At 50.0% G+C, this 13867-nt stretch overlaps 1 protein-coding gene across 1 annotated transcript; it reads right to left on the bottom strand.

Annotated features, from left to right (window-relative positions):
* Window positions 1-1816: 1816 nt before the first annotated feature.
* Window positions 1817-12621, bottom strand: NENF (neudesin neurotrophic factor). The gene is made up of 4 exons (XM_030872970.3): window positions 12263-12621; window positions 4370-4430; window positions 3071-3174; window positions 1817-2116 (listed from the first exon to the last, which is right to left on the bottom strand). Exons 1-4 carry the CDS (start codon window positions 12437-12439, stop codon window positions 1940-1942), a joined length of 519 nt encoding a protein of 172 aa, XP_030728830.1. The 5' UTR covers window positions 12440-12621; the 3' UTR covers window positions 1817-1939.
* Between the last annotated feature and the right edge of the window lie 1246 nt (window positions 12622-13867).

Below are 13867 nucleotides of genomic sequence, written 5' to 3'. Positions count from 1 at the left end.
GACCCAGGAGTGGGGATCCTAAGACCCTGAGGGAAAAATGTGCGGTGATGGGGGCAAGGGGAAGAGAGGGGAGCGGGGGAAACAGTGGTCCTGGCAAGTTCCCAGGGACCTGAGTTTGGAGACCTTGCCCACCTTGCAGAGACGGGGCTCCAAGGGATGGAATCCTAGCCCATCCGTCGCTTGGTGATGTGGGAAGTGGGTGGTACATAAGTAAAAGTCATCTCTTGGGGGTTCCCAAGGACTTATAACCATTTGTATTCATTCATACATCATCTGTCTGGGGGCAAAATGTCCCAGTACAGACTACCTCGGCCACATGAACAACTTCCTGAATTCTAGGCCAAAGAGTCCTTCTGATAAATTCTAGACCCATTCCTCTTGGATGGCCAGCAAGCTCCCTGCTTCTGGAGTGGGACCCAGGAGTTCACCATTAGTCTGGACACACCGAAGAGTAAAGCAAAGGTCAAACGTGGTCCTCCAAAAGGATCTGGATGAGTCCTCCCTGCGGTGACTGGTAAGGCGTAAGTGGTGTTTCTCAAAGTACATCTGGGCCCAAGTGTATCACGATCTCCTGGGGAGCTCATTACAAATGCAGTTCCCAGGCCATGTTCTAGAAATACTAAATCATAAGCCCTAGGGGTAGGACATAGGAATCAGCATTTTGAACAGTCACCCTAGGAAATTCTTCTGCTTAAAATTCTTCTATGTAAAAGGTCTCTCTTGGGGGTAGTTGCTGTTTGTTTAAATAAAAGACAAAGTTGTATGTCAAATTTATCTCTACCGTAAAATTTCCAGGATTTCTCAACCTTGGCACAATTGACATTTTGGACCAGGTAATTCTCTGCTGTGGGGACTGTCCTGCTCATTGCAGGATGTTTAACAACATCCCCGGGGGACTTCCCTGGTGGTCCAGTGGCTAAGACTCTATGCTCCCAATGCAGGAGGCCCGGGTTCGATCCCTGGTTGGGGAACTAGATCCCACATGCCGCAACTAAAAGAAAGATCCTGCATGCCACAACTAAGATCTGGTGCAGCCAAAAGAAATAAATATATTTTTTAAAAAGTCTTTAAAATAAAACAAAAACAACATCACCGGACACTAGATACCAGTAGCATCCTACAGTTTTAACCACCAAAATTTTAAAAATAATAGCTCCAGACATTGCCAAATGTCCCTTAGAGGGAAGAATCCTACCCTCAAAAGGGATTTCCTTATGAAATCTGACCTGAGTCCAGCGTGTTGCATGTGCTTCACCATCTTTGGAATGACCTCCAGGGCAGGTTTTGCCCATACCGGACCCCGCCCTCCTCACCACCTTCCAGCTGCAGAAGGGGCTGAAGCCAGGTCATACCGTCACTCTCCTGGTCGTGGTGTAACGCCAGGCCCTTTAAGAGCTTTCTTTCCCATTCTCCGCCCCTCCACCTAATGCACCCCATTTCTGCCACATCTCTTGGATGCTCCTGCTGCCCGGCCCCCTCACAGGCCGGGGAGACAGAAAGCAGGCCAGCAGAGACAAGGGGTGCTGACGAGGCCCCAAGGAGAGGGCACGTGTGGAAGAATTGTCCTTTTGTGAAAACAGGAAGTTTATTTTGGCGCTTATTCTGAAGTACACATGGTCATGGCAGAAAACTTGGCAAGTACAGAGCAATATAAAGAAGCAATAAAGGTCACTCGTAATTCCTCTGCCCCCATAGCATCCGTGTTGACACCTAGGAGGTGTCCCCCCTCAGCGACTATTACCTCCCTGGCTGGTGTGCGGGCAGGATACCCAGGTGGGTAGAACAGTGGACCAAGGGCAATAAAGCGCATTCAGTGTTCCAGGTTAAACGTCTGCTTTATTCAGATCCGGTGACCAGAGGCCCCAGCAGCCTGTTTTGCAGGAGAGTTTGCATCTGAGTGTCTCCCTGCCTCACCCCCCCGAGAACGGTCTCCTGCAGATCAGAACTCGTCCTTTATGTCGAAATGGGGCTGGTCTTCAGGCTTGAAGTCCAGGTTGGGGCTGCCGTCCTCGTTGAGGATTCTTCGGGCTGTGTAGCCAACGATGGGATATTTGGCTTTGTACACTTTGGTGAAGACATCATCCAGGGATTCCAGCTCCTCGGATGTGAGGCCCGTCTTGGGGAGAAAAGCCCAAGAAATACAGGGGTAGGAATGAGTGACTCGTGCTTGCCACCGGCTTCTCGCCAGCCCCTACCCCGACTTTACTCGCCCCACGTCCCCTAATGCGAGGGAAAAAGTGTTTCAGAAAACAAATCGTGGACAATTTTTTCGAGACAGCCCTGTGTGTGCGTGTGTGTTGCGGAGGTTACGTGTGGGGGGTGCAATGGCTGCACCGTGTTTGTGGTCTGACTGATGTAGGAATTAGACTCCAGAGAACCCCCAGCCTGGTCGGCGTCGGGGGGCGCTCTGCGGTCTGCAACCACCTCCTCCTGCGCGATTAAGTCCCCTGCCCTCTACACTCCTCCCCTTACAGATTTACACACCCTTCCCCGTCTCTGTAGTTTCTTGATTTGTTTCTGTAACGTTGCAGCTTAAGAGTGTGACTCACCTGAGCACAACAGGGGGTGAATGCCAGCCTTTCTGTTGGGATTACTTAGACCCCCGAAATGGTTTTTGTTAATGCTATTTTCTCCTTCACAGAAATATGAGCACGGCGGAGACTCTGCTCTCCCACCCTGTTCCTCCCCTGAGCTACCGGTAGTGGCCTGGAAAGCGGGTCTCAGAGACTAACAGCAAAGCTATCAGAGGCTGGGGGGTGGCAGGTGCAGACTGTCAGGGGGATGGGGCAGCCAGGGCAGCCTGGAGCCAAACTCTGAAGATCAACTGAGTTTGATCTCAAGTTCACAAGAGTTCACACTTGACTCTGCAGGCAGTGGGGAGCCCCGGAACGTTTTGGAGCAGGAGGGGCACAGGCAGATATCTACTTTAAGAAAACAACTGGCTACCTCTGGAACAGTATACAGACTAGTTAGGAAGCTTTGCTACTGCCCAGAGGTGGGGCGTGGGGAAGAAAAAAGGCCATGGCCAAGGAGGTGGGACACTTTGACAGAGGCTCATTATCTGGCTCACAGTGTCGTGGGTGAGGTCTGCAGGATCCAGGGACATCTTGGCCACCCCTCTGGTGGAGTCCTTCCCGGTCAAGGCATTGTAGGGGGCTCCTCGTCCGTAAAACTCTGTAGTGGGGAGGAAGGAAGAAGACGTGAGTGCATGTGCACAGAGCAGCCAGGAGCCTGTACACGGCACGGGGCGGGGCTTCTGAGACCCCACCCCACCCCACCCAATCCTGCAAAGGCTCAGCTGAGGAGAGGGACACCAGTGAGGATGGGAAGTCCAATAAGCCGCCCCCAGCCTTCCCACTGGATTGCGCTAATTCAGAATATGGAATAAGTCACACATGCTGGGCTGAGAGGTGATTTTTTTCTTTTTAATACAGAATGAAAATAATCCCTTAAAAATATTTAAAATGGGGCTTCCCTGGTGGCGCAGTGGTTGAGAGTCCGCCCGCCGATGTGGGGGACGCGGGTTCATGCCCTGGTGCGGGAAGATCCCACATGCCGCGGAGCGGCTGGGCCCGTGAGCCATGGCCGCTGAGCCTGCGCGTCCGGAGCCTGTGCTCCGCAACGGGGGAGGCCACAACAGTGAGGGGCCCGCGTACAGAAAAAAAAAAAAAAAAAAAAATTTAAAATGTAAACAAGAGGGACTTCCTACTTGTGGTGCAGTAGGTAAGACTCCACGCTCCCAATGCAGGGGGCCCAGGTTCCATCCCTGGTCAGAGAACTAGATCCCACATGCATGTTGCAACTAAGAGTTCACATGCCGCAGGCGAGCCACAACTAAGGAGCCCGCCTGCCGCAACGAAGACCCAGTGCAACCAAATAAATAAATATTTAAAAAAAAAGTAAACAAGAAAAGTGTCCTGTCTTCCTAAATGTTCATGGAAGCCAAGTCTACTTCCATACATCTTTTGTTTGGTATCAGATAAACAATGAACCATTACAAGACTACTTCCACGATGTCAGTTGTAGTTTCCATTACGGAAAACATGAGATGGCACTAAAACGTTCTATAATGTTCTAGGATCACGACTCTTTGCTAAGTAATACTTTTCCTCTCACTGCTTTATCTAGGGTAAATCATCCAGTTTGACTTTGATTCAATAGGCAACAGGCAGCCACGGAAGGCTTTTGAGCAGAGCATGACATCATTAGAAAAATACTGTTGAAGTACCTCACTGACAAAGATTGTGAACTCATTCTGGGGCGGGGGGAAGGACCTGCCCAGCATTCCCTCCCTTCCCTCACACCTCCAGCACCCACTCAGGCTGCCACACTCCCCAGAGGTAAGGATTCATAAAGCCAAGCCACTTACCCTTTCCAGAAGTGACATCGAACACCACCCCTTTGACTGCCATGTAGATGGGCTGATCTTCCTAGGAAGCAGGAGAGAAGCTGTGAGGAGACAAAGAGCCCAGCTCCGCCAGTTCAAGTGAGTAAAATCTCTTCCCATCACAGCTGGTGCAGAGGGTGGCGGGTGAAGTTACAAGCCGGTCCTCAGGGAGCTCGCCCCACCTGCGCAATGTCATGCCCACTCACAAAAACCTGGAAAAGTCACGAAGCATCATGACAAGCCTATGGCAATACCTTTCCCAGGAACTGAAGCAGCTCCGTACAGATAAAAACTCAAAAGAATATTAAATGAATTACTTAAATCAGTCCATGGGACTTCCCCGGCGGTCCAGTGATTAAGACTCCACGCTCCCAATGCAGGGGGCATGGGTTCGATCCCTGTCTGGGGAACTAAGATCCCGCATGCCACGTGGCATGGCCAGGAAGAAAAAAAAATTAAATCAATCCAAATTTCATCTTCATCAATGTACATACATGGAGGTAATCAGTGTAAATGATTTATTTTATATCAATATTTTGCTTCCTACAGGTAATATTAGTTCATACAAACATTTTCATGTATTGAAATAACCAAAACAGCTGTCACTTAAACAGTTCTATTTTATTTTAGTGATGCTGTGTACCTGTTTGTGTAGCTATTCTATTTTGGATCATTTCCAATTCCTGAGAACTATAAACGGTTGCATTACGAATATCTTTCTACAAGGTACTTTCTAATTTGTTATCTCCTTGAGGCCTATTTCAATATATTGAATATAAGTAGATGAACAACAAAATCACTCTTTATATTTTACCAGTTTGTCCTTCAAAAAGCCATTTAGGGTGCTAGAAATATACAAGCAATACTGTTTCCTTGCAGTTCCTTGGCTCTTACACTTTATTTTTTCCTATATTCCTGGGTATACAAAAGGAAAGATAGAAAAAAATGTAATTCCCAAGCGACAGATAAGGACTCTGGAGGAATTTTAAGTTAAAATCAGAAGAGGCCTTGAAGATAATCTGTCTAACAGCTTCGTTTTACAAATGCACCTTCATCATCCAGGCCTGGGGAGATTATGAGACCTACCCAGAGTCACAGAGCAAATCAGAGGGAAAGCAGTTTCTGGAATCTGGAGCCCAGGAATCCAAAGCTCAGTCCCCTCTCTGGCCTGCCCCACCAGGGGGCACACAGCACGAGGACAGTGCACTTGCCTGGGACCAGGAGAGGGTGGGTGTCCTGGAAAATTCATTCAAAAGACCCAGGGCCACGAAGAAAGACACAGGGAGTGAGTGGGTTGGAGGTACCCAAATGTTAGGGAACCAGGGGAGTCACCTGCATCAGTGAGGCAGGGCCTTTATCTTTCCTCTGGGTTTTGGGCTTGCTTGGCCATCTGGCCTTCCTCCCTACCTGTGGCCAAGCAGGGCCAGGAGAGAGTGCCACGTGAGCTACCATGACAAAGGGATACCAGAGCAGTGCGGCAGAGGAAGGAGGGCCTCTTCCACACCTGGGAGAGCCCTGGAGCCTGGGTGCAGGCAGGAAGGCGGGAACTCCTGGGCCTCCAGCACCCTCAGACCCTGCAACAGAGGCTGGGGACAGAGCAGAAGTTCCTCACCGGTGACTCTTCTTGAAAAGGAGAGAAACGACTACAGACGTTTTCTTCTGCAGAAATACCTGGGCCCTCCAGTGGTCTAAGGCCATGTTTTTCTAACTGCAGTTGGCATTGGTAACATTAGTGGGTCATGGAATCAATTTAGTGATTTATCAATAGGCTTAAAAAAAATGAAATAGGAAAAACAAAGTTCAAAATAGAGCAGAAACTAGAAAACATTAGAGTGCTTCACACATAGTAAGAATGAGCATAGTTTCACGGCACTTTTGTTTCAGTTGTGTGTGTGTGTACACCAGGGTAGGATGCAAAATACATTTAACACAGACAAAACGTCTGCAAGCCGTCATTTTATTGTATAATTAGAGAGGGTGGTTTCACCTCTTTACTCACCTGCCTCTATCCAACAGCCTTCACTGTCTGTATATTCTTTATTGTCTGTCCAGAATGATTCTTTCAGAAGAAGTACAAGTCCTACTCTTCACTACTTTTTTTTTTTTTTTTTTTTTTTTTTGCGGTACGCGGGCCTCTCACTGTTGTGGCCTCTCCTGTTGCAGAGCACAGGCTCCGGACGTGCAGGCTCAGCGGCCATGGCTCACGGGCCCAGCCGCTCCACGGCATGTGGGATCTTCCCGGACCGGGGCACGACCCTGTGTCCCCTGCATCGGCAGGCAGACTCTCAACCACTGCGCCACCAGGGAAGCCCTACTCTTCACTATTAAGTTTTAGAAAAGCAGAAAACAAATGTCACCCCATCCCCCCTTAGTACAGATTCCAGGGAGAGCTGGTGAGTGAGCACAGACAAATTCCATTTACAAAGAATAACCCTAAAGCCTAGAGGGGCCTTGGGTAAGCTCAGGGTCCAGGGTTGCCCTAACTAAACTCAGAAGGTAAACAACATTTCTGGTCATGCTTGCCCTCTGATACCTTCTTCTTAGCTGAACCAATATACCCCCGAAAAGGTCACTGCCTGGAGTGATGGAAAGGGAGGCTCTTGGGGGTTCATTTCGTTTGTACAAACTGGAGAAAGCACAGCCTGGTCCACCTCTTTTACTCACTAGCTGTGTAACCTTGGGCAAGTTACTCAACCGCCCTATGGCTCCTTCCTCACCTGAAAAATGAGATGACAATAATAGCTCCTTCCTCACGGGTCATCATTAAATGCTTTAAAGTGGTTAGGACGGTGCTTGGCAGAGTTGGCTCTATATTAAGTGTTTGTTAAATACAGACATCTGGTTCCAGGCCCAGAAGTCATGCTGGGGGTATGGGGGCAGGCGGCCCTCCCCTCCCTGCATTTGGTATCCTACGGTGCAAGTAAGGCAGAAAACATATTTTCTGAGGATAGCAAAAGTCAGTTTTGCCCTTGGAGGGTGGAGGATGACATTTGCTCGGGACCAAAGAGAACCCTCGAAGTCACCCCAGCCGCCCTACCCCAAAGCTAACTGCTTCATGACATCTGCTTTCCTTAATAAACCAATCCTCCCCCGCCTTTTTCCTCCATCGCTAAGGCAGGGGAAAATAACATTCACGTGCCAGTGACTCGTCTCCGTTGGGGAAAATTCTGCAGATTCCAGCGTCTGACATACAGGTTAGAATGCCAGCAGCAAAGAAGGGATATATACACCTCTCCCCGCCAGTCCTGCCACACATTTATTTCCCGAGGGAGAACGATGACCAAACTCACGAATGGCTTGTGATTTATGCTGTTTTTCTATTCTAAAAGCTCGATGTGAGGGTAAGTCATACAAGAATATTATTTTGCTCATGTTGCCTGGGCTGGGCCCTCAGCCACTCATGCTGGTTACTAGAGGCTTATAATTCAGGACAATTAATATATTTCAGGTGTGATCAAAGGGAGGGCAGAGAAATTCATATTTACTGAGATTCCACTGTGCTAGGTTCTCTCCATATGTTATACATGTTTACTTATACTAACGGATGTCACTTAGGTCAATTTTTACAATGACCTTCTGGAAAAGGTATTACTATACCTGTTTTGTAGATGGAGAAACAGGCTTAGAGTTTAAATAACTTGCCAACAGTTTCTCTGCTGGTAAATAAACAGCCAGAATTCAGACTCACACCTGTTTGATTCTAAAGCCCTTCCCGCGACATTCGTCCTTGTTGAAAACTTGAACGCCAGTCTTTGACCTATATAATTTGTAAACAGTGAAGCCCTGCTAAAAGAACAGCTGATGTGACATGGCGAAAGCTGCCAATGAAAACATGTGATCAATCTCTCTAGTTATAAGGGCAGCTGAAGAAATCAGGGTCCACAGGAAGGCCCTCTGGACACATGTGACCTTTCTCAACCTACGTTCATTTTTGTTCAACATGCTTACTCTGTGATCTGTGTGTTATCTACAGGAAAGGTCCCTGAAATGACCTCCTCTTTGCAAGCCTTACTAGGATTACTGGGAGAATGGGCTTTGAAGAGGCACCGGGGAGGCCGGATTTCAGCAGGTATTCCAAGAGGACTAATTCATGCCGGAAGCACACGTGTAGCTATCTTCACACTCCCACGTGGGAATGATTCAGGGAGCCACACTGTGGATCACTCTGACAACCTAAACTGCCCGAAAGGGATAAAGGAGCACAGGGCCTCGTGCAGTAGATCCAGAACACAGTAGGTTCGGTGAAAGACACCAGCAGCCGGGACCCCTGTCTTTCGTGATTTCCAATCTGAAGCGTCCCCTGAAGATACTAGGCAGCTTCCTGTCGGGGTGCGCGAGCTCTCACCACAAACCAGGCAGCAGAATGTGGAACAGGTGGGTCTGCCTTGGCTCTCGTCCAAAAGGATTATAACAGAAATGAGAATTCATAGCTAGTTGTTTCAGAACGACTTGTTATACAAGGTCCACAATCCCATAGCAGAAACCCTTGGGGGTCAGATGTGTTTTAGAATTCAGAGTTTGTCAGATTTTAGAAAGGTGTTATGGGGCACATGCCAGAACACCTACCGGGGTCTGAGGCAGCACCCCATCGTCATCTCTACCAATATTTCCACAGTAAAGCATAAACATGGATATTCACACTAAGTAGGATAAATAAAGACTATAAATAGACTCATGTAGCTCCAACAAGGTTCCATCACCAAAGGAGTTCAGATCAGGCAGGGTTTTGCTGTCAAATGACGTAAAAAAGAAAAAACCTTCTGGGACTTCCCTGGCGGTCCAGTGATTAAGAATCTGCGCTCCCAATGCAGGGGGCACGGGTTCGATCCCTTGTTGGGGAACTAAGAACCGGCCTGATGCACAGCGGCGCGGCCAAAAACAAAAAACCTTCTGCTTTTCAGAGCTTATCTGATTTCTGAATTGCATAAGAGGATTATAGGCCTGTTATAGTGCCTCTTGTTTGTATCTTTAATAGTAAGCTAATAAAAATAATAGCAGCTAAGATTGATTAAGGCTTACTATGCTAAGACTACACTAGGCCTACTACGCTATGCACTTTGCATATCGCCATCTCATTTAATCCTCACAAAACCCCTATGTAGAGTAGGAACTCTTATCCTGTAGCCATTATCACAGTCAGTTTTATGTGTCAATTTGGATAGGCAACAGTATCCAGTTATTCAGTACTTACCTAGGTATTGCTGTGGAGGTATTTTGTGGATGTGATTAATATCTACAATCAGTTGACTTTGTGTAAAGGAGATTATCCTGGATAATCTAGGTGAGCCATCAGTTGAAAGGCCTTAAGAACAGAATTCAGGTTTCCCCGAGGAAGAAGAAATTCCACCTGTGGGCTGCAGCACTGCTCCTGCCAAGGGTTTCCGGCCTGCCCTTCCTGACAGCCTGCCCTATGCATTTCAGACTTACCTAGCTAGTCTGCATGATCACATGAACCAATTCTTGCAATTAAAAACATACCCATATACATATTTTTTTCACTCGTTCTGTTTCTGGTGGAACCCTGACTGGTAACAAGTACCACAGATGAAAATAGAAAATTGAGACTCCAAGAGGTTTAGCTATTTGCCCAAAGGGACTCAAACCCAGATATGATTCAAAGGCATAACGCTCTAACTATACTATTTGTATAATGTATTATACAAACGGTAACACTTCTGAGAGTGAAAGGTGGTGCTATTAATAATTATCCCAGGGCTTCCCTGGTGGCGCAGTGGTTGAGAGTCCGCCTGCCGATGCAGGGGACACAGGTTCGTGCCCCGGTCCGGGAAGATCCCACATGCCGCGGAGCGGCTGGGCCCGTGAGCCATGGCCGCTGAGCCTGTGCGTCAGGAGCTTGTGCTCCGCAATGGGAGAGGCCACAACAGTGAGAGTCACGTGTACCGCAAAAAATAATAATAATTATCCCAGGACAATAGGCATAAACCAGAACCATCTAGGGCAAACCTCAGACATCCTCTGGGCGCCACACCCCAAACAATTCTTTCCTTAACCCGCTTCCATCTCAAGCCTCTCTCTCTCCTTCTGGCAGTTGAGTATCAATCAATAATATCAGCATAAAAAAGCCAAGGGTCTTTTCTCAGTCCTCATCCTGAACCCTGGGCATGGCTGCTGCATGCAGTCTCCACTAGGAATTCTCTCTTCCCTTGGACTCTGTGCTGGGGGTCCCCAAGATTCCCCCCCCATTTGGAGATTCACGAGTACTCATGGAACTTAGCATATAATTGTACTCAGAGCTATGTTTTATTACAGTGATGTAGTAAGGGTCATAGGGGAAAGGACACAGGTAGAGTCTAGAGGAATCTATCTACCTGTGGACTTCCTTACACTGTCTGCCTCCCATGAGGGGCCCCACAGAGCACATTCTTTCCCTGGCAACAAAATGCAGCAACACGTGTGCAATGTTTTTGCCCAGGGAAGCCCATGAGAGACTCAGAGCCCAACGTTTTTACTAGGGACCGGCCATGCAGGCCCTCTCTGCCTAGCAGTGTTCAACATGAATGCACAGTTTCTACGAAGAGCCCAGACCGAGCCACCTTTATCTGTTAGGGAAATGCAGAACACCCTGGAAATCCAGACATCAGCCAAGGCCTTTCTAAGGACTGCGGGCCTGTTATGTTAACTCTTTTCTGCACAGGTTCCCTAACCCAGTACCATCTGGTTCCCTGCTGCTCCAGAAGATGGTGTCCCTTAACATCCAGTCACATACCTGTCTCCCTCCTTCTGTGTTCTCAATGACTCAGGCTTCTAACCAACCTCTCTTTACAGTGATGCCCAAACTAGCACCACTGCCTGAGGGCCAGGTTTCTAAATCCCCCTGGAGAAACTAGTCCAGCTAAGGCTACTTAACTTGGGGGTTAGGGAGCCCACACCAGAGTGTTTTAACAAGAGAATATTAGGTTCCTTCCTTGTTCTACCACTAACTGGTGGCATGCCTCAGTTTCCTCACCTGTAAAAGCAGGAGGTTGATTCCTATCAACTCTGAAATGCTGTAATTCCCTGATTTCCCCACCAAACTGTTCCCCCCACCTCCTGATCCAATATCAGCTCCATGGCCCTTCCCATGTGCAGCATCCTGTTCCCACCCTCCAGGGCCATCGCACTGGGCCCCAACAACCCGAATGGTCAGATGGCTGTGAGGAATATCCTAGACACGTCCAGACTGCTGACCGATGTGGACTGAAGTGGGTGCATCTGGGGTTGGGGGTCATCTTTGTCTCTAACCTCCGATCTCCCCCCCTGCCCTCTCCCCCAGCTCTGGCTCAGCCTCAAGAGCACGGCTATTAAGAGCCAGTGTGAGGAGTCAGCTGCAGAGGGGCACGGTAAATGAGGAAGGCAAAGTGCAGAGAAAGTTTGGATCAACCATGGGCCTGCCCCCATTCCCGCCTAACCCGGGGAGCAGGCCTTGCTTCCCTCTCTCCCTCTCCCCCCACTCCCCCCAGGAGCGGGCAGAAGTGTGTGCCCGCAGCTGATGCTTACATTTAAAACAAAAAAGTTCTGAGGTTCGTGTACAGACCGCCGGCCAAAAGTCTAGGAAACAGCTCTCGGGGAGAGAGGACGAAGCGCGGGGTGGGGTGCTCTGGCTGGGGAAGGCGGAAGCAGGGAGCCCCGAGTGCTGGGGACTGCCCCCCTGTCCCCAGGCGGCGATCCAGGCCTGGAGAGAGGAGCCCGGCAGGCTTCGCGCCCAGCTCGGAGCCGGGGCTCCGGGAGGGGGCGCCCGCCGAGGCCCGCGCCTCTCCCCGAGGCCTCCCCTCGGCGCCGCGGCTTCCTGGGATCCCCTCCTCCCTCTCCGCGGCTTCCTGGGATCCCCTCCTCCGGGACTCGGCCCGGTCCCTGGGCCGGCGCTTCCCCGCTCACCTCCTCCCCGCCGTAGCGGGCCAGCTCCTCCTCCGTGAAGAGCCGCACCGGAGGACCCCGCTCGGCAGGGCGCGGCGCCTGCCCGGCCCCGGCTGGGAGGAGCCCCGCGGCCAGCGCCAGGACCAGGGCCAGCGCGGCCAGCCACCGCAGCCGCCGCCCGGGCGCGGGGCCTGTCATGGTGAGCCCACCGAATCGGGCCTGCGGCGGCCTGGGCGGCGGGGCCCGCGCGCGCGCGCCCCTTGGCCCCGGAACCCCTCCCCGCGCGCGCCCGCCCGGCACCCGGAGGCCCCGGAGCCGGGAGCCGGGAGCCAGGAGCCGGACTCCGCGCCTTCCACGCGCTGCGGGCTGTGCTCGGCCGCTGGGACGCCGAAGCCGGAAACTTGGAGCTAGGATTCTGGGGGCTCCCGACTCCAGACTGCGCACTGAAAGTTGCGCCAAACAGTGGCGTCTGTTACAGCAGTTCCTTGATTAGGTACAGAGTTGACACAGCCAACATTCCAGCACCTAGGAAGAGAGATTTACAACCTAGGACCCCAACTTTATTAATTCACTTTTACTTTTGGCTGATTTTTTTTTCTTCCCAGTTGTGTTTAAATTTCGAGTCCCCAAAGGATTTTTGCAGAGGGTAGGGCACAAGACATGCACTGAAATAATTATAGCTAACATTTGTGCAAGGATTTCTTCACGGATTTATTCAGCAAATACTTTTTGAGGGCCTCCATGTACCAGGTCACTGGAGGCACATCGCTGAACAAGACAGATCCACGCCCCATGGAGCTTACATTCTATGGGCGAAATAGACAAACACGATACATAAGTAGTATGTTAGATGGTGATGAATGCTAGGGAGAAAAATAAAGTGGGCAAAGGGATAGGGAGCATTGGGAGTTGCAATTTTAAATAGGCTGACCAGGGAAGGGCCCAATGAGAAGGCAGTATTTGTATGAACATCTACAGGAGGTGAGGGAGGTAACCTGGGGGAGGACAATCCCTGCAAAGGGAAAACTGCTTAAATGCTGAGGAAGGATAGTGCCCGGCTTGTTGGAGGAACAGCGAGGAGGGAAGAGGGGTAGGAGGGGAGGTCAAGGACTGAAGCAGGGAGCTACTGTTATAATCCAGGTGAGAGATGAAGACGGTTTGGCCCCAGGTGGTAGCCAGGGACGTGGTGAGAAGTGGGTGGATCACGGATTTGTTCTGAAGGTGTAGCTGGCAGGATTTGCTGACAGACAAGACATGGGGTCTGAGAGACAGAGAGGAACCAAGGATGACCCTGAGGGTTTTGGCCTGGGCAGCTGGAAGGATGGGGTTGCCACTTACTGAGATAAGGAGAGAGGTAGGAGCAGGTCTTGGGGAAGATCAAGATCAGGCTTGTTCAGTTTGAGAACACTTAGATAGCCAAGTGGAAGGATCAGGTAGACAGTTGGCTATATGAGTCTGGAATTGGAGGAAGAGTTCCAGGCTAGAGATATAAATTTTGGAATCCTTGGCATATAGGTTTCATTTAAAGCCACAGAATGGATGAGATTGTCAAGGAGCAGCACGTGGATCGGAAGGAGGGAGGACCAAGGACTGAGTTCTTGGGGTTTGCCAAGATTTTGTGGTTGG

The sequence above is a fragment of the Globicephala melas genome, chromosome 1 (assembly GCF_963455315.2).
Source record: "Globicephala melas chromosome 1, mGloMel1.2, whole genome shotgun sequence".
Lineage (NCBI taxonomy): Eukaryota > Metazoa > Chordata > Mammalia > Artiodactyla > Delphinidae > Globicephala > Globicephala melas.
This window is presented reverse-complemented; position numbering and strand designations above follow the sequence as displayed.

Excerpts from the sequence above, each read along its gene's own strand:
- NENF (XM_030872970.3), bottom strand. The coding sequence starts at position 12,439 with ATGACAGGCCCCGCGCCCGGGCGGCGGCTGCGGTGGCTGGCCGCGCTG. Across the intron at positions 4,431-12,262 it reads CCCGCTACGGCGGGGAGGAG|GAAGATCAGCCCATCTACAT; the intron begins GTGAGCGGGGAA and ends CCTGCTTCCTAG. Across the intron at positions 3,175-4,369 it reads CGATGTCACTTCTGGAAAGG|AGTTTTACGGACGAGGAGCC; the intron begins GTAAGTGGCTTG and ends TCCCCACTACAG.